Source organism: Hippoglossus hippoglossus, chromosome 21, assembly GCF_009819705.1.
Source record: "Hippoglossus hippoglossus isolate fHipHip1 chromosome 21, fHipHip1.pri, whole genome shotgun sequence".
Classification (NCBI taxonomy): domain Eukaryota; kingdom Metazoa; phylum Chordata; class Actinopteri; order Pleuronectiformes; family Pleuronectidae; genus Hippoglossus; species Hippoglossus hippoglossus.
Window position 1 is genome coordinate 9,082,829 of NC_047171.1, and position 18,644 is coordinate 9,101,472.

Genomic DNA, 18,644 nt, shown 5'->3' on the forward strand with positions numbered 1-18,644 from the left:
ATCAATTTAAAAAATATTGGCTATTTCACACTATACATCAAATGCAAGGATGTGTGTGTCCAAATGCATGTATTCCTGTCCATGCATGTTTCTGTGTGTGGTTGTATGTGTGTGTGCCTGTCTAAAGGCAGCTCCGGTGGTGGTGGCTTCCTGGGGAATTGAAATTAATGAGTGTAATCAGAAGCAAACAGCGAGCCAGGCAAGGGCAATTAATAGAAGCAAGGCGAGCAGAGCCGCTGGTCTGCTCGGCCAGGCATGGTTCGAGCCGAAGAGATGAAGGATTAAGATGCAACCACAGGCGAGCGCCACAGCTTTACCACAACGCAGCAGATGTCCGCGGAGGGAAGGCACTGGGAGCCTGGCACGGACACGCATCCGCCAAAGCGGCCACTCGGTCAACGCGGCCCAATACGAGCTGACAACCTCCTGGCAGTGCTCAGATAACACCATCTTCTCTGTTCAGTTCAAGAGCCAAGGGAAGGCCCTCACTGGGGGCCTCTGCACTGCATTCGAAAAGGGACACAGAGGAGCTACTATGTGCGAGAGAGAGAAACAGAGGGATGTGAAGAGATAAACAGAGAGAGACGGGGGGAGGGTATTGTGTGCAAGCTCAACTCAAGTACATTTCAATGTGAGGGACGTTTTTTTTCGTTACCTCTGTGTTCCCTCCATGTTTGTCTGATTGAAACGTCCTTGCGTGCATGCATTCCGTCAAACATACATATTTGCTTGGGTATAAATAAACACATTGAGCCCAGCTGCCTTCAGAAAGTGCTCTGCTTGTTGTTTTCTTTAATTGATGCTAAACGAGAGTGTCACCACCCAGGATCCTTTCACTAAGCCCTCGCTTTGTTGCCGTGAATGGCGTCCGTTCCCCCGGCGGTCTCGCATTTCCACTGTTTACGCGAGATAATGATGCATGTGTAAGGATACACCGCCAGGCCAAGAGAGGGGCTGATATGAACTGTGACGGCCGCCTCGTCGGTCCAAACCAATTTGTGTTGAAACGGAACAATGATGTCAGCTCAGACATTACGGGGGGGTGTAATGAGGAGACTGTGCCATAGAGAGGTAATCTGTGATGGACGCAGAAAATAAGAGCTCAGGCCCACTCCCAACCAGGGCTTAAAGGTCAGGTAAGGTCAAGCAACCATGAGGCCAAACCTGATTCCACACAGAAACGCAATGTTGTTGAACTCATTCCCTCTTTGTGTAATGTCCTTAAAATGTAAATGTTATTACTTTACAAGCATCGTGGAGTCTAAAGTAGAACTAAACCTTTTCAGGAAATGACAACTGCTTTGTGGCAAGAAGCGACTGGACGAGAGGCTGTGATGTAACGTGTCTCTTTCTTCGGGGTATTAAAAATGATGTTTGGACACTCAGGGCATCAGTATTTAAACCCCATTAAATGACCCTGCAGTAATCCACAGCAGAAACCCCCTCCTCAGCAAAAAGATAAAGTGGAAGAATTGTGGCTTTAACACCAGCGGAAAAACTCCGTTGACCTCATTCCCTCCTCCACGAGTTATACGTGGTTGTTTCAGTGCACTTTTATTGTGTTCTGGTTTATGAAACACTGCTGGGTTGGAGGGCAAGTCCAGCAAAGTGACAAAACAACTCTGTCAATCTTTGATTGAATTCTCCTCCTAACGTGTTTTGTCAGCAGGAGAAATATCATTGCCTATTGATTGATTCTCGTCCTGTGCATAAATCCTCTCCTTTATTGTCCAGAAAAGTGCCGACTGTAGAGAGAGAGCAGTGTTAAAGGCGTCTCTGACACCGTCAGGGTACCGATAAATTACTGACACTTCAATAACTTGTGAAATACGCGCTCTTGTGCCTATGAAAGGCAACAGTTTAACGCGTCTCTCTTTTAGAAGCCCATTACTTTAATGGAGGACAATTCAAACTTGGAAAAATTTACAGTTTTTCCTCGTGGCTGTGGCCAGATAGAAATTGCCCGGTAACATCAGCTCACTCATATTGCTCTTAGGAATTAACGAGTTTCCTCACGTAATAGTATTAAATGGATTTTTTCCCACTCTTTTTTTTCTTGGCCAGGGATCAAAGTCTTTCTTTCTGTCTGGTGTAGCTTGTCTGCCCTCTTCTGGCCTCATGTTGTCATGAGGTCAAGTCATGTTGGCCCATCACTGACAATATACATATACATATATACATCTATATTTGTATATAGATATGAATATGTATAAATAAATGTATTTTTGTATAAATATTAGAAAAAGTGAGTAAATAAGAATATTACTTGTAAATCAAACAAGAACATTTCAATCCTAGGAGGACGTTTAGAGTGAAAGTGAAATAAAAGAAAGTCTCAACATGAAGTGATTACTCATTTTGAATGAAATGCCACTCAACCACTTCAAGGACTCCTTGAAAATCCAGACAAAAACCCTTGGGTGTCCCAAAGACCCACTTATAGAATGACTGCTGTAGACATTTACAGAGTTTGGCATTAACGGCTCTGTAAAGCCATCAGATTGTCAGAGTGAAAAATGGCAGTGGCATGAGGCGTTTAATAAAATAATCTTTGATAAGCAACGAGGCTGTTTCTGAGAGCAAAAACTAACTTCCAACCAGTCACACTCAAAGTAAGAAGTGGGGGAAAAAATGGATTGATAATTAGAGGAGAAGCCTCCATGGTTCACCACCTATAAGCTATTCCAAAGAGCCATGGATCTAAGTTTTCACATGTTTCTTTATGAGAAACACACTTCCCTATTAGAGGAGGGCAAGAAAAAGTAGAGGGGGGGGCAAGCTCTTCAGAGTCAAAACCATCACCAGACGCCACTGCAGTGGTATTACTTAACCCGTGCGTCAGAGCTGAGCCCGTGCGCCAAACCGCTTATTAAAACGCAGAGAAGCCAAGTGCCATAAAGACAGGAGGCGAGCAGCTTGTTATTATTCTTTCTGAGAGGTGAACAGGCCGAGATCAATGGCTGCAGTGGCCCCCCCCCACCCCTCACCACAACTATGGCCCAGTACAGCACGGAGGGCCACGCAGCGCCGACTTATACAGTCACAGATATTAACTATTCCAGGGGCCTTTGAAAATGGCTGCCAAGAATAATTTCCCACATGTAACATTTCCCACCGAAGCCACAGAGCTATACCGGCATCGTTCTGTGCCTCACCAGACCCTGTGCGCCCCGACTGGGATGACGGAGCGGAATCAATGGAAAACCAGAGCCGCTCCATTAATAAGGAGTTCGCTCAGAGCTTGTGAAATGTATTGTAGATGAATTATTTAGTTTTGTCACATTAATGGGCCTGTGAAGAGTATCAGTTAAAAATGCTGTATTTTGCAGATGACACGCAGCTAAAAATACCAGTTAGTGAAAAAAGGCAAAGCTGCTTTTGGAATGCTTTTATTTTTTCGAAAACTAAAGGAGTCAGTCAAGGCTTCTCATTGGTTGGTGGTCAGCTTTTTCCATTAAGCTGAGGTTAATGATGAAGAGGCTGGCTCCTGGCTCGTGAGGGTGGACCTCCTGGACTGCACTGAGCTCTCTGGAATGCACTGGGGAGAGAAGACCTGCCTCTTTCCAGTTTAAGGCCAAACTCGTGGAGTTGTACACGTACGTGTGGTGTGCACGTCATATAGGATTTTAGGGATTCGAAAAAATAATAAAAATCAGATTGTCAAGTCTGATATAATGTTCATTTTCTTCGTAACCACAGCTACTGAATGCGTTTATTTTTATAAAAGATGTCTGAAATAATTTGAGTCTGGTGTTAGAGGCTGCCAGTCTATAATTACACGAGCAATCAAAACAGTCTGAGGAGTATGGAAATGATCAAATATATGAATACTGACGACAGACAAAATCGCAGCTATCAGATTTGACCTTAAGAAACTACGTCCTTATCTATTCTTACATTCTGAAAACCACAGACAGCGACTCGGCTCCTGATCAAGAGGACCCTGTGATAATGACCTAATTCAACCCGACAGTTTATATATTGTGACTTTAGAAACCATAAAAAATGACATCAACATAGTGCAACAAATGTTGGATCTTTGCAAAAGCTTTGAGCTCATTTCGAACTTGGTGAAGAAAAATGTATCTGTTCTTCTTGATTATAGTGATTTTCTTCAGGCGCTTCAACTGGAGCATCAGTTGAACTGTGAGGAGCCATTAGACTCCACTGCATTCATAAGTCATGAAATTCTAAGTAATGCTAATTCTGTTTGGATGAGGCTGAAGAAAACTTCCATCAGGCACATTTACAATTTGTGGCCAATTACACTTTGACCCACTCAGTAGAATGCGTCCCTCTGCCACGGCCCAACAGTCCCCTTATGGAACCACATTTAAATTCACAAGGTCCGGCTTTATATTTGGATCTGCACCGAATTACAAACGCTCCTAAATATAAGTTTTCCAATTTTTCATCATGATCCATGAAGCGTTCGCTGAGAAATCAATGAAATATTGCAAAATGCCCCATCTCACAAAGTAAGAAAATAATATATTTTTTGCTTAATCCTCCTAATGAACAAACATGGACAAAAGAATAACCCTCTTGGCAGAGGTACCAGACCAAATATTTCCCCCACAGCCGTTAACCATCCCATTAAAATGTAAAAAGTTGCTGCATACTGATACAGATATTACTGCAGGTAATCACAATATTTCCCCCTGCAATAATGGCAATACCAAAACATGAGAGGGATTTAGCAACATGCAATACTCAAATCACCATCACATTGCTGATGATAATTATGATGATTCTAACAGGGCACGACGAAGAGGAAAACCATTCTGTCTGTGGAACTGTGAAGATAAATGAAAAAGGAATTTTAAAAGTCGGAAACAAAATCAAAGAACATAGTTCAATGAGAGCCACAGGCCAACAAAGCACAATACGCTTTGCATCAAAGCAAAAATGCACCAGTGTCCCCCTGTACCTACCTGTACCTGTACAACCTGACCTGAATGGTATATATAAGTAAAGAGAGCGGTTTCTACCAGTAGCTTGTTTAAGTCTCTATAAACAAAAGCTTGGTTTTCTGTGTTTGGGCAATTTAGACAAGTGACGAGTAAGAGCTTCATCAAGTGCAGAGGAGCTGCAGTTCACTGGAGTTGTAAGTCAAAGCAGGCGCTGTGGCCTCCGTCCCGCCAAGAGCATCCTGCCCTCTGATTTTCAGGTTGACAAACTTGATCTTCCACTTGTTTTTTTCCAGCGGGGAGCAGATGAGGCCAAATATTTGCTCGAAGATGCCCAGGCAGGCTGAGCCTCTGTGGATGGTCCCGGCCACGGCCACCAGCACCATGCCGTGGGGGGAGGCAAGTGTCCTGAGGCCATTGGGCTCCATGTTGGGGCTGAGGAGAAGGCGCTCTTCCTTGGTCAAGGCTAGGAGACGGAGGCTAACCAGTTCAGCACCCAGGAACTCCTCCATCTGTACACTGCCCGCTCTGAGGAAGACAAAAGAGAGACATAGCTTTTTCTCATGTGAGGTTGATTTGGGGTTGTTTTTCCCTCTGCTAACATTTTCAGTTCACCTGCAAGAAAACTGAAATCGGCAAATGCTGATATAAATACAAAAAAATTATAAAATTCTTAATTTAAATTATGTCTCCATCTATTTATTACTGGTGTTCTTACCTGGCGAGGAGACGCAGCTTCACATCTGGCCAGAAGTGCTGCGGCCCCCAGTCCTGAGGCGGCTGACCCAGTGAGGGGTTCTGGCTGTTCAGGAGCTGGAAGAACCACTGGCAGAACTGCTGGCCGAGGAGCTGAGGGTCAAAACCCACCTTAGCCTTCAAGCTCAGGTCATCAGATGTTGTCTCATCTGTCTCTCCTTGAGGTCTTTTATCAACCACGGCCTTAAAGGAATGATAAGTTAGTTAACACAAACAATATTTGCCTCAAGTACCTGTCAGTAGACATGCTCCAGTTAGACCTGCCACACAGACAACAATTACATTTGCAGCTGCAGATTAATTACTTCTGCCAAAGAGGTTATGTTTTCATTTGTCATTTGTCTGTCTGTAAATTAGCAGGATTATGCAAAAACTACTGAACAGGTTATCACATAACTTGGTGGACGGATGAGGTGTGGGTCAGGAAAGAACCCATAAAATGTTGGTGTAGATCCGGATCAGGAGGCAGATCCAGGGTTTTTTCATATTATTTCAAAAAGCCTTCAATTTATGTATTGCCTACGCTGCCTTACTTTGCGATTGTTATACCTGACCATCCACCCCAACCTAGCTATCCCCATCTGACCTTTCTCCACATACTCAACCACAACGGCATGTTAGGGCTGAGTGTCTCGACCTCCTTTCCGTGTGTACCTTCCAAAGCTCCAGCGTCCTCTTCACCAGCTGGTGTTTCTCACTGTTGGGGGCCATCGCCACCCCCTCATTGGCCAGATACTTAAAAATTAGGTCCCGTTGAACTTTCTTCCTTCTCAGGAGCTCTTCTGCGTTTTTACTGAAGGACAGGATCGTTTCCGTGGCCTCTGTTTGAACAGATGAACACAGGGACTACGATTATTTGATGTTACATTATCTGGACATCATGTTATTTAGGCAGAAGTGAATTTTAGAATATAGGACTAGATGGTGAATGTCCCTTGTACGTTTGTAGGTCGTCTGCACAATTTAAGTTACCAACTACCAGTAGATGTTAGCAGGTGTTAGGGACATAACTTCAGTTGTGCACCTTAGCGTCATCAAGTGTGTTGGCCTTGTAAACAATGATACAGGCGGAACTTGAGGGTACACTGAGGTTAAAGGTAAATCTGATTGGCTACTGGCTTGTAGGGCAGCACGATGAAACCCATGTGCCACGCTCAGTAGATTAGACATCATTACCGGCATCAGTGCCTTTTTAAACTGAACATTGTCCCATTTTAGAACATAGGACAAGATGGACAATGTCCCTTGTATCTTCTACTGCAGTAATTGATGCCTACCACCAGTATAGGTATATGCAAGATCACTTTTTTTCCATTCCAAAAGCGATCTACCACCCTGATATCTTCTTCAAAATACTAGATCTGAGCTAACATCGAATTTAAATATTTCTCCACAGAGAGCTGTGTGACTGCCCCAGGAGATAAACTGTGTTTACACAGTAGGGAGCTGAGGGATCAGATATAATGAGGCACTGTGAGACCGTTTGCTGCTGCTGGGTTCGTCTTGAATGCCAAGTTCTCCCTTATCAACTGTGTATGTTGGCAATAGCGACAGGAGACGATGATGCTGTGACTCAAACCTGTCCATGTCTGCCCACAATATGGGCAGACATGGACAGAGTAAAGGCACTCCAGCGTTTCTGAATCTACACATTAGTTCTAACGGTCCTTAAATAAAATATAAGTGAAAGTGAAATAACACAAGATCCAGGTTGTGCTGTCCCTGGTTTCAGCTCATTCCAAACCCCCTTTTAGAAAAATGGCATGTTTTTAATAAATCTGCAACTTAGCATCTCCACAGAGAGATTTTATTTGACTCACTGAAGTCTTACACAGACTTCTGTGACCTAAATATCTTAATTTTCCCAAAAAGTAAATTTTTCAGTGAAGTTTTAGAATTAGGCTAGGCAACGTTTTACCTCTCAACCCAGTTCGTTTTGATGGGAAAAGACGAGAGCGAAAAGAGAAGCTATGTATTCGAAGACATTTAAATAACTACTCGAATAAACTTTTAATGTGTGTGATATAAAACTTGTGTGCACGACATTAACTTGTTACGTCTGGAAAACGAACGAAGCGGTAGCCTAGCTAGATCGCTCTTTGCCATCCGGGTACAGAGTAAAAAACGTACCTGTGGCATTTTCCACAACTATCACCTTAAAGGTCACAGTGTCACTGAGTGACAGCAGGTCGCTCTTGGACAGGAGCTTCAGTATCTCTGTGCAGCCGAGCCGCTCCGTCTCTGACAGTCCAGACATCTTTGATTTGCACTCGTGTCCTGCTGTGAAAACAGACCGTGCGGGAACAAGCGTCGGCGGGAAACAAACGTTCCGCGCTGAGCCGCCGTTGCAACTGTAAGCAGGACAGTAGGATGAGCTGTGCTGCCTTTGTGGCTGTAGGAAATTTGGGATTTCTTGAAAATGAAACTAACATTAACTGCACGTGTATGGCTCATTTACTTTCCTCTGGTCATGTATTCATGGATCAATGTTGATACTCCCCAGGTTGAGTATGAGGAGAGAGCATTGCAGTTCATACACATTGTGGAATTTGGCTCATTGTATTGAAAGTACACAAAACACAAGGAGCTAAGCCTCTCACTTCTATTTCAAAATGAAACTGCAATCAAAACCTAACTATCCCTTTTTTTAAATGGGATTTGTGCAACAAAAATTTGGCAAAACCATAAAGAGATTCTCATTCACAAGACACAGCAGTGTGGCACACTTGCTGTTGTGTTTTTTTTATTTGCTGTTGTGTTTTCTCATTTGCTATTGTTTGTTCTTATTTGACATTGCGTTTTCTCATTTGCAGTTTTGCAAATTACTTTTTTTAATTTGCGTTTGCCTTTTTTCGATCTGACCTTGGTAATTTGCATTTCGGGGGGGGGGCACCATCCACCAGCGCTAGACATTCATTAAACGTACGAGCAGCTCGTGAAGGCACCACGGGGACAGCAGCCATGAAGCAGTCCCTCTGCTCAGAGCCTCAGTGACAGTGATGATGAAACACTTTGTTCAGCAGCTTCTTCATGTCGCTGCAGAACAGCACCAGGCTCGTTCCATCCGCTGCTGCATGAGCTAATAGGTGCAGATCATCCGGACCAAGAGGATCTGCGGGGTCCCTTCATTTTGTTTTCCCGTTCCAAGCTGCGGAGCTGAGGTAAAAAAAAAAAAGGTAACGCAACGTTACTGCTGTTGTCATCTGCTAATATATTCGCATCAGCACAGTTTAGCTCCTTCAGGGAACAGTGAACACTTACATGGTAACATCTCGCGTTTTATAAGGATTTAGTCTGTGTTTGTGTTGTCTCTCATATTCCGGTTCAGTCCAGTCCCATTCAGAACTCCGTAAACAAAGTTGGCAGTTTAATTTAGACGCGCCGTTTGCAAAGGTTCATCCTCCTTTATATTCATTTCAATGCGTTATTTCTGCAACTATAAATATCACTCTATAAATCGGGGTTACCTTGCATGTACTTTTAATCTCCTTATTTAAAAGCCTTATTTGTTTCTGTTCTGTCATCTACCATAACATCGCTATCAGTATCTTCTTAATTTAATACATTTACAGGGGATTGCTGTGATATTTCTACATGTAGTAAGCAGTTATTCACCAATTCCAAACAAGTTTTGCTCAGGAATTCCCATGCATGTTAATTACTGAGGTATTGGATACTTATTTTATTACAATAGCTCATAAACAACTTCATCAAAAGAGCTGAAGTGTAAAGAAGTCAGGACACAACCTCTTGGTTCGTTGTTATGTTTACATTCTGAGGGGCAGCACAGGGAATTGATAAGCCCGGACTGATAACTGACTTTTACTCTAAGGAAATGTTCAGAAATTAGCAGGAAGGAAATTGTGTCATTCATTTACCAAGTCCTCGGTATTATTGCCTCCATACAAGATAAGGAAATAGTTTCACCCTCATGAGTAAGGGCAGAGAAACAAATCTGTCAATCAGGAAGTGTGTATATACCAGACAAATAAGGGCACAACTTTTTTTCTTTTTATTTATATTTAAACTTGGTTAAACTGTAAAAATAGCAAGCCTCAATTACATTCGTATGTCATAAGGGTTTAATAACGACATCTGAATAACGTGGGCTTGCACACGTACACAAATACACACAAGAGAACAAAGTTAAGTTTAAGGCTTCGGGCCAAAAGGTGTTGTCAGTATGCTCGTCCTGTTTGCTCACCATTGCTCCATAGCTCAGGTCAGAGAAAACAAGAACAGCAGATAGTGACTGAAACCCATGGAGCTCAGCAGACTTTCTCTGGACAACTGAAACTTAAAACTCTTGGCTCTCTTGACTTGTCAGTGCTGCTGCAGATGGGGGAGTTTTCAAGCCGTGCTCTGGGACGGGTAACCGTGTACTCCATCCAGGGCTGCCCACACTGTGTCCAGGCTAAGGCCACCCTCGGGCGTCTGGAGGTGCCGGTATGTGACGTGGACTTGGGGAGGCATCCAGAGCTGAGAGCGGCAGTGAAGGAGCTTACAGGACGCAGCTCAGTCCCTCAGATCTTCTTCAACAATGTTCATGTTGGCGGCAACGATGACCTGCAGAAATTGGTGAGGAGGAGGAGGAGAGTCACCCGGTGAACTTAGTGCTCTGTACTGTGTATTAATCAACAGTGTCAAAATCTGCTGGTATTCAAATTTGTGTCTAAACTTATTAGTTTGGGTCCTGTATCTTGTTCCATTTGTTCAGGCTCCTGAGGAGCTTCAGAGATTGGTGAGTCTGGTCAAGGAGGAGCCTCTTCCAGCAGATGCTCCGCCTGTGCCAGAGAAGAGCCAATCAGAGGAAGCAGCTGGAGAGACCGATGGAGGTGAGAGGTTTAATTACTCAGACAATCAGTTTTATCACAAATAGCTGATGCATTAGGTGAATGTGTTCTGCCTCTTTTGCTCTCCACATTGACTGTTTACCTGCGGACAACCAAAGCTTGCTCAAACGTGATTGACCATTTTAGAAACGGAAACCAGACGTCTGGCTCCTGATCTTGTCGCCCTCCTACAGATATGCATATTCCCATGTAGAATCTGTTATAGAGATCAGCACCTCGGCAACTCATGTACCTAAAAAGTTGTTGTTCCGACCTGAACTGGCGTTAGAAAGGAACAACTTTTCCCGATTATTCCGACACCACATGAACACACAGTTAGAGTGAACCGTAGTCAGATGGGCTGGTTTCACACAGTAAACTTTGCATGGAAGTGAACCAAGAACAGTTAGAGATTATATAATATGGCCATATATGGACAGGTTTGAGTCACAGCATCATCGTCTCCTGTCGCTATTGCCAACATACACAGTTGATAATGGAGAACTTGGCATTCAGGATGAACCCAGCAGCAGCAAACTGTCTCACAGTGCCTCATTATATCTGATCCCTCAGCTCCCTACTGTGTAAACACAGTTTATCTCCTGGGGCAGTCACACAGCTCTCTGTGGAGAAATATTTAAATTCGATGTTAGCTCAGATCTAGTATTTTGAAACTCATTGTCACTCGTAGGAAGTCAAGATCAAATAGTGATTCTAGTCACATTGCTGCCATTGTTGAGAGGCCATCAGCAACAGTCTATAATTTCAGCTCCGACTGCCAGTTATTTGACAATGGGTGTTGACAGAAGCAGTTTTGTCCTGTAAGTGAGGTGCCTGCAAATTCTGTTTGCCCTCATTTAAGTTAAATCTCAATTTTTTTCTTCAGTATTGGTTGACAGTTCAGCCTAATATATCAATTTGTGACTGTAAATGATTAAATCAAGAGCACAAAACCGACACCTGTTCCAAAAGATAATAATTCCAAGGGCACGAATTAGTTTTTCTTTCCTGTCATGAAGGAATTGTGCAGAGGTCAATCTCTATATATAATTTAGAGACAGTCTTATTTCGATACCAGCATCAGAGAAGCCTCTGATACTGCTAAAAATACCAGGTAGGGCATCGTTGAGTACATAAATCTATGGACAGATCCGATACCACTTATTAAATATAGCCTGAAAGAAAATATATGTTATATGTAGAGCAGCTATGTAAAAACAGTTGACCCAAGTCAGGTCAACTTCCATAAAACCAGATACATATTTCCTTCTTTTTCTCATGATCGACTGCATTAGTTCCCATAATCTTTCTTTCTTCCATGTGGGTTTTGAACATGTGTGTTTTCTGCTTGTTTGTACATGTGCGGCTTCTTATATTCCTGCCCTCAAAGAGTTTATGTGTGAGAAAGATGAGTTGGCCGACCTGGTACAGGACCTCAAACATGGCAGTGTTATTGGCAGTCAAAGGAGGGGGCTGTCTGTTTACAAAAAGAGCTTCTCCGGCGATCAGCTGGTAGACTGGCTGCAGAAAGAGAAGGGCTTGGGTAAGTACGGCTGCAGTAAAACCGGTTTTCTTTGTTGTGGTTGTTTGATCTCGTAGACGTCAATAGAGCAATCTGGAAACTCTTTGAACTATCTCAGGGTGTCCTGATTCACACTGAGATCTGTGCACTTACTGACTGTGGTCATGTGTGTGGTAGCCAGGGCTGAGGCCTGTAGCACTGGACAGGCATTGTTGCAGAAGAAGTACATGGTCAGTGTGCGTGGCTGTGGGCAGCAGGATGGCGGTTTTGGAGAAGGGGAAAACGCCACTGACGCACTGTACAGGCTGCTGGAGGATGACCCTCATTCAGCCCTCAACGCAGGACAGACTGCCGGCTGCAGTGTCAAACCGGGTAGGTCAGGACTGGACCGGGCTTTGGACACAAACACACATCGCACTCCAGGATGAAGGCACTGAGAGCGTGGCCTTTTGTGGCTCCTCTAACCCCTGTCCCTTCTTGGCTGCTGGCTTTTGGGTTCGCTTGGGTTTGCGTGTAATGACAGTAAAGGTTATGGCGGTAAGAGCTGAAATGGGGGTTAATGATATACATGATAGTCGCTTGACATCATTCTATGAGCTTCACATTGTGTATGGTGGCTGTGTTCCAGTATGAGCATGTACGTCTGTTACTAACCTTGATATCTCTAGAAAATAAATAAATAACATTAATCAGGGTTAGGGTTAAATTTGAATATGATCTAGTCTTAGCTTAAGATATTTAAACACAACAAAAAAAGCTACAACCTGATCATGTATATCATTCAATCCCAATTTCAAAACCCTGTTCTGTCAGATTACTACTTGTTTAGCTTTCAAGTCATTCTTAAATGTTGTGTTTTCTTCTGCAGTGGTGATGAAGCATTTCTTCTGGCTCTGTGTTGTTGTATTTGTTACTGAATGAATGTTGCACCCCCTCCAGCGGCTAACTAATAAGCTAACCTGTGCTTTTCTAAGCGTGTTGTTCTGCTCAGCCGGTTTCCTCTTGAAATGTATCTGCAACGCTCTCTTCTCACAGGTCATGTTTCCTAATAATACCATCATTTGTTCTACTTCATGCTCTTGAATATGTAAAACATTTTAACCATCCCTCTCTCTCTCTCTCTCTCTCTCTCTCTCTCCCTCTTAGCTGCGGAGCTCTCTCTGCTTTTACGGGAGATGATTCTGAAACTGTTCTCTGAGCATCTCTCTGCCGATGGCAAGGTAATGGCCTTGTTGACTGTGGAGGGATTCTGACTCACTGAGTGTTTTCATCTGTAACTGCGAAGTTTATGTTTGAATCTGAGGAATTTAATGTGTACAAAGCAAATACCTGAACACACATCTGCCATTTAAGACACATGTTCAATTTAATGCCTCCACGCTGGCGGCAACCAGTGGGCGGACGCATCATGTTTTTGGGTTGTACGTCCGTCCACCCTTTTCTTGTGAACACGATATCTCATCAGGGAATTTCTTCAAGTTTGATACAAACAGTTAGACTCAAGGATCGACTGAGTAGATGTCGGTGGTCAAAGGTCAATGTCACTGTGACCTCACAAAAAGGTTTTGCCTCGTGAATGCATTGTCTTAAGAATGCCTCGAGATAATCCTTGCACAACTGCTAATTTGCCAACTTGCTGAACTCCAGATAATCTGTATGGGGCTGTATGTGAGAACACAAATTCTACTGCCAGCCCCCTCCTAAGAACTCTGGACATATTATCCGCAGGATTCACCATGAGCCAGTCGGCATTTTGCTAACATTGCTAACACACGTCGGAGGCAGAAGTAAAAAACACAAAAAGAATACAAATATCTCAGGGTGAAAAAGAGGTGTCAAACAGGTAGAAGACACAGACGATGTCGACAGAAGATGTCAACAAGATTCAAGAGCTGGTCTAGTTTGTTTAACTCCTGAACATTTGGCGACACTGAGTGTGTATATATGTGCTCTTACAGTCTGTGGACTACAAAGGCATGTCGTCGAACCCTGCGTTCGAGCGTTACTCTGAGCTGGCCATACAGCTGCAGAGGGTGGAGCTGCTGTCACTGAGCCGGGAGGAGAAGCTGGCCTTCTTCATCAACACCTACAATGCACTCGTCATCCACGGGTTCCTCCGCCTGGGGCCCCCCACCAACATGTGGTCAAGATACAGAGTAAGATAACACAGCTGCACTGTTTTCAAAACCCTCATATGTTTGGAAATACTTTTTCTGTTTCAAAATACTTGTTCTGCAAAAATCATTTAAAGAAAACAAGGTTCAGTTGATATTTCTACTCTTTTTTTAATGACATTATAAAATCATTTTACATCCTGACAGAATTATAAAGATAAAACATGCATTCTTAACAGCTTGAAATAATGATATAAATGGTCATGTTATCATAAAGTTGTATTTAATTATTTAAGATATTCCCAATTTTTTATTTAATTTGATTTCAGCTCAACAGGAATGGATTGTATTGAATTCGACATATTTGTTTCTGTCCCCTATTATAGTTCTTCAACTATGTGAGCTACCTGATTGGAGGAGAAGTGTTCACCTTGCAGGACATCGAGAACGGCGTGCTGAGAGGGAACAAAAAGGGTCTGGCACAGTTTCGAAGGCCCTTCTCCAACACGGACCCGAGGCTTCAAGTATTCAGACATTTTGTTCAATCTCAACTGAAAATATAACGTTATTCTTTGAAATTACTCATCTTTACTTCTCCTGTCGTCCACCAGGTGGCTCTCCCAAACGCAGAGCCCCTCATTCACTTTGCCTTGAACTGTGGTGCAAAGGGCTGCCCGCCTATTAAAACGTACTCTCCACAGGTGAGTTCCAGTGCATCCGTTCATTTATTTGTATTTTTTTTATTCAAGAGTTTGGTCTTTGAGCCTGAGAGCAGGATTTACTGAGTCCTAAGTCATGAGCAGTGATCTACATTCATTTAATACTGGGAGCATGAATGAATCAGTTGTGATCTACTGATCCGTTCCAGGACATCGACAGTCAGCTCCGCATAGCAGCTGAAGCCTTCCTGGAGAACGATGACGGCTGTACGGTGGATTCTGTGAAAAAAGAAGTGCGACTCAGTCAGATATTCAAGTGGTACAAGGCCGACTTTGGAGGCACCGATGAGAACGTAGGTTTAACTCCAGCTGCTGATTTCCATCTGAAATCTCTTTTGTCTGTTATGATTTTTATTCTGTAGCATTGGAACTTTTCTAAGTTTTATTTAATTATCAGCTCTTGTGTCTAGTTACATTCAGAGTACTGCAAATTCCATCAGAAAACCCCAACCGGGTTTTTTCAGCCTTCAACCCATCTGTTACTCTCGCTCTGTTTTCTCCTCCCTCTCTCGTAGCTGCTGAAGTGGGTGCTGGAGCACATGGGCGACTCTCCGAAGAAGACCAGCCTGCAGGGCGTCATGTCTGCAGGCAAAACCAAGGTCACCTTCCTCCCTTATGACTGGAGCTCCAACGGCACCCACTGAGCATCTCTCTCACAAACACAACACACCCAGCTATACACTATGTCCCTTTGCATCTGTCTACTTTCTCCTGAGCTGCATCACCGTAAACATCATGCAATTATTCTTATGCAAATCAAACTGTAAAATCCAAAGGAACGCGTCTGCACTGAACTCCAGAATTGTATTTGTCTCGTACGTTAGATGTTTTTGTTTCAGGTAACGCCAAAAACAACATGATGCCGAGCGAGCCTATTTTAGAAAACAAGACGCTCGACATTTTCTACTGCAGCGGCATATTTAATATGATGAAATGCACTTCGAATGAGTCGTAAACTTTTCGTATTGATAAAACTAATGTCAAATGATAAACTCTAAAAAACAACACATACACATCTCAAATTATTAACGATGAAATGATCGCAGAGAATTCTGCATCCTGTATTATAACAACCTCAATCATCAATATGGTTTTCATGCTTTCCAGTCCCAGTCTTTAAACAGCACGTCAGCAACTCAGGACCAATAGACGATCATGATCTTCTCAGTCCAGTTCAACACATATTTTAGGCTACTTCACATGGAGATGATAACTTTGCTGATCCAAATACTCTGCCTTGATAAGCCATATCAAAATACCTTAAAAAAAACACTCATTCGAGTGTAGTGGTCTGCAGATTGTCCACAGAGCTGGTCCATTATTCCGGCAGCGTCTTCAGTCGCCACATCTCCACCTTCGTGAACTGGATCCAGGCCCTGAATTAAAATACTGTGTCCATGTTTTAAGAGACACAGAAAGATGCAGTGCTCAGACTTTTGCATGTCTTGGATCTGTTTTTATTCCTAACCCACTGTTGGCATTTTGGTTCTCCCTCTCCTCTACATCATCGTCCACCCTCCCTTTCTAATCCAGGTCTTCCATTTGAAATTGCAGAAGTGCTACAACTGTGTTTTTTCAGCACAGGTATTTATTAAGAAATTTAATAATATTGTGAATAATGGAAACATATGTCCAAGCTGCACCCACTCGGGATGCACTCTATCAATCTACATGTTTATCACCAACTCTGCTGTTGAAATATATTTGTATTTTTTCACAAAGAAAAATGTTGTCGCAATAATGTTCTGTGTTCATTTGACTATTTATTCCTGCATGTCTGCACATTTTTTTTGTTGTTGTTGCTAAAATCCGAAGCAATTAAATGTAGCAGTTTAAGACTCAATTCAGTTTGAGTTTTCCACTTGTCAGTTCAGTTTCCACTTTAGACTGTATATCAAGATGGACAACGTGTCTCCATTTCCTCCCACAATCCAGAAATGAAGCTAAAATATCATGGATACGAATGTCACCACCTTGTGTCTGCACAGTAACAAACAGGGAGTGGAGCCCGGGTATCAAGGTCCCATCGATACACACCCTGGACAAATCACGAGTCAGTCTCAGCTGTCAATCAATATGTTTTACTATGTTTTTCATAGCATTAAATAACCAATCAAATCAAATCTTACTGGAAAAAACAAACATGGAAAACATCACGGTGACAGGAGCAACCTAAAATGACAGAAACCATCACAAAAATGTATATGACGTGTGGTTTGACTTTTAAGTTTGGTCCTTGTCCCATCCATTAACATGGAAGAGGCAATATCTATGGCCTGTACTGCAGCCAGATACCAGGGGGCAATCCAGACACTTTTGGGGAGCAGTCATGTCGTCCATCGTTACAGTCTATGGTTTCCACCTAAACACCTGACATTTTACTTTATTGGCTTTCCATTTTACCTGGCCTTAAAACAATCACTCATTTTCAACATGATGCATTTTTCTGTGTGATTTCCCACACACTCACTTATTATAACTTAACGGTTAAAGGAAATGTGTGACTTTGAAAATCTTTCATTAAGTGATCTTTCCACAATTTCGGACTTTATCTCAGGTCAAAGGAAAATGTGAGTGGAAATGATTCAAGTGTTCGATGTCAGCATGTCGTTCCTGCTGTTTCACCTCATTCTGTATCTTCTACATTTGTTTGCAAATAATTGTATGCACACCTGCACATGACTGTACATGTTACTGTGCATTAGTTTCTGTCCATAGGCTACAAGCATCACCAAAGCAAAACAGTTTACTGAGCATGTGTTATAACTGGAATGCATTAGCTGCATGAAATATTGTAAAAGCCTCTGTGCTTGAAGGCCTGTCGCAGGGCTGCCTCTGAGTCGTATCAACAGTCTGCACTTTGTCTTTCTCTGCGACAATGGACCTTTGGCTTTATTAACTGATAGACTCAGATTAATATATGAAGGGAGGACACAATGGCTAAATTGAACAGAAAAAAAGGTTGTACTATACGTCAGGGGTTTTCAAAGTCTGACACGGTCGGCCTTCCCTCAGACAAAACATGGGAAATTGCGCCCCCTTCCTCTCATCTTGGTTTGTATTGCTTAGTTTTGCTCAATACCTGGATGCCAATAGCATCATGGTTGTGCTTTTTGATCCCACAGACACTCAACATTTGAGTCAAGAAAGCCTAATATTGCTGTTTGACATAACTTCATATTGCACCCAGTTATTAGTTTATGACTGGGAAAGTGGGAAAAACTACTAAACTACTGAATTTCTGAATGATCTCTTAAACCAAATCACACATATGTAGGCTACATATATGATAACTAATGTAATAACTAATGTAACATTATTTCACTTTAATAAACTGAGGCAAACATCCCTGAAACTGTTTGGAGCCCCCCTGGGGAGGCCTGCCTCACACTTTGAAAACCTCTGTACTACTTAATTTATGATGTAATTTATGATATTGTATTTTTTTAGAATGATCTCATGTAACAGGTATTTGATGCAAAAACAGTTTTTTTTAAAAAGCTATTCTAATATAATCATTCTATTTTCCTCTAACCTGGGGTTTATTGAAGCAATATGTTTATGGTTAGTAAATATGCAACACGGAACTATACAATAAAGTCTATACTGAGTTAATCTGCTTTCTCATTTACTGTATCAGCTCATTACCTCCACCATTACTGCTACTGAAGTACTACTAACAGAATATACTAAAATAACGAATAATTCGATATACGGCCCCCTAAGTCCGGGGCGACGAAGTTCAGAGAGTCAGTAGATATTCCTATAGTGAAAACATATCTGTTTACAGC

The 18,644-nt window shown here is 42.5% G+C and overlaps 2 protein-coding genes across 6 annotated transcripts; one reads left to right on the forward strand and one right to left on the reverse strand.

The window, feature by feature from the left end:
• Positions 1-4,469: 4,469 nt before the first annotated feature.
• c21h3orf38 (chromosome 21 C3orf38 homolog) lies at positions 4,470-7,961 on the reverse strand. The gene is made up of 4 exons (XM_034574805.1): positions 7,797-7,961; positions 6,321-6,487; positions 5,629-5,849; positions 4,470-5,438 (listed from the first exon to the last, which is right to left on the reverse strand). The coding sequence occupies exons 1-4, from the start codon at positions 7,921-7,923 to the stop codon at positions 5,075-5,077; spliced, it is 879 nt and encodes a 292-aa protein (XP_034430696.1). The 5' UTR covers positions 7,924-7,961; the 3' UTR covers positions 4,470-5,074.
• Positions 7,962-8,600: 639 nt separating this feature from the next.
• On the forward strand, positions 8,601-16,693 carry zgc:152951 (uncharacterized protein LOC569013 homolog). 5 transcript variants are annotated; one of them, XM_034574489.1, is made up of 11 exons: positions 8,601-8,842; positions 10,005-10,244; positions 10,384-10,501; positions 11,889-12,041; positions 12,198-12,392; positions 13,167-13,240; positions 13,979-14,176; positions 14,521-14,658; positions 14,746-14,835; positions 15,003-15,146; positions 15,369-16,693. In XM_034574489.1, exons 2-11 carry the CDS (start codon positions 10,005-10,007, stop codon positions 15,495-15,497), a joined length of 1,479 nt encoding a protein of 492 aa, XP_034430380.1. In that variant the 5' UTR covers positions 8,601-8,842; the 3' UTR covers positions 15,498-16,693. The 5 variants fall into 5 exon arrangements, with proteins under 5 accessions (XP_034430380.1, XP_034430381.1, XP_034430384.1 ...); XM_034574490.1 differs by having other exon boundaries at positions 8,601-8,827; positions 9,994-10,244; XM_034574493.1 differs by lacking the exons at positions 11,889-12,041; positions 12,198-12,392 and having other exon boundaries at positions 9,994-10,244.
• Positions 16,694-18,644: the final 1,951 nt, after the last annotated feature.

What these genes read in the sequence shown, in the direction of transcription:
- zgc:152951 (XM_034574489.1), top strand. Translation starts at nt 10,005, where the DNA reads ATGGGGGAGTTTTCAAGCCGTGCTCTGGGACGGGTAACCGTGTACTCC. An exon ending in ACGATGACCTGCAGAAATTG is followed by an intron (nt 10,245 to 10,383) that starts GTGAGGAGGAGG and finishes CCATTTGTTCAG; the next exon opens with GCTCCTGAGGAGCTTCAGAG. An exon ending in AGCTGGAGAGACCGATGGAG is followed by an intron (nt 10,502 to 11,888) that starts GTGAGAGGTTTA and finishes CTGCCCTCAAAG; the next exon opens with AGTTTATGTGTGAGAAAGAT.
- c21h3orf38 (XM_034574805.1), bottom strand. Translation starts at nt 7,923, where the DNA reads ATGTCTGGACTGTCAGAGACGGAGCGGCTCGGCTGCACAGAGATACTG. An exon ending in GGACGCTGGAGCTTTGGAAG is followed by an intron (nt 5,850 to 6,320) that starts GTACACACGGAA and finishes CATTCCTTTAAG; the next exon opens with GCCGTGGTTGATAAAAGACC. An exon ending in AAGCTGCGTCTCCTCGCCAG is followed by an intron (nt 5,439 to 5,628) that starts GTAAGAACACCA and finishes TGTCTTCCTCAG; the next exon opens with AGCGGGCAGTGTACAGATGG.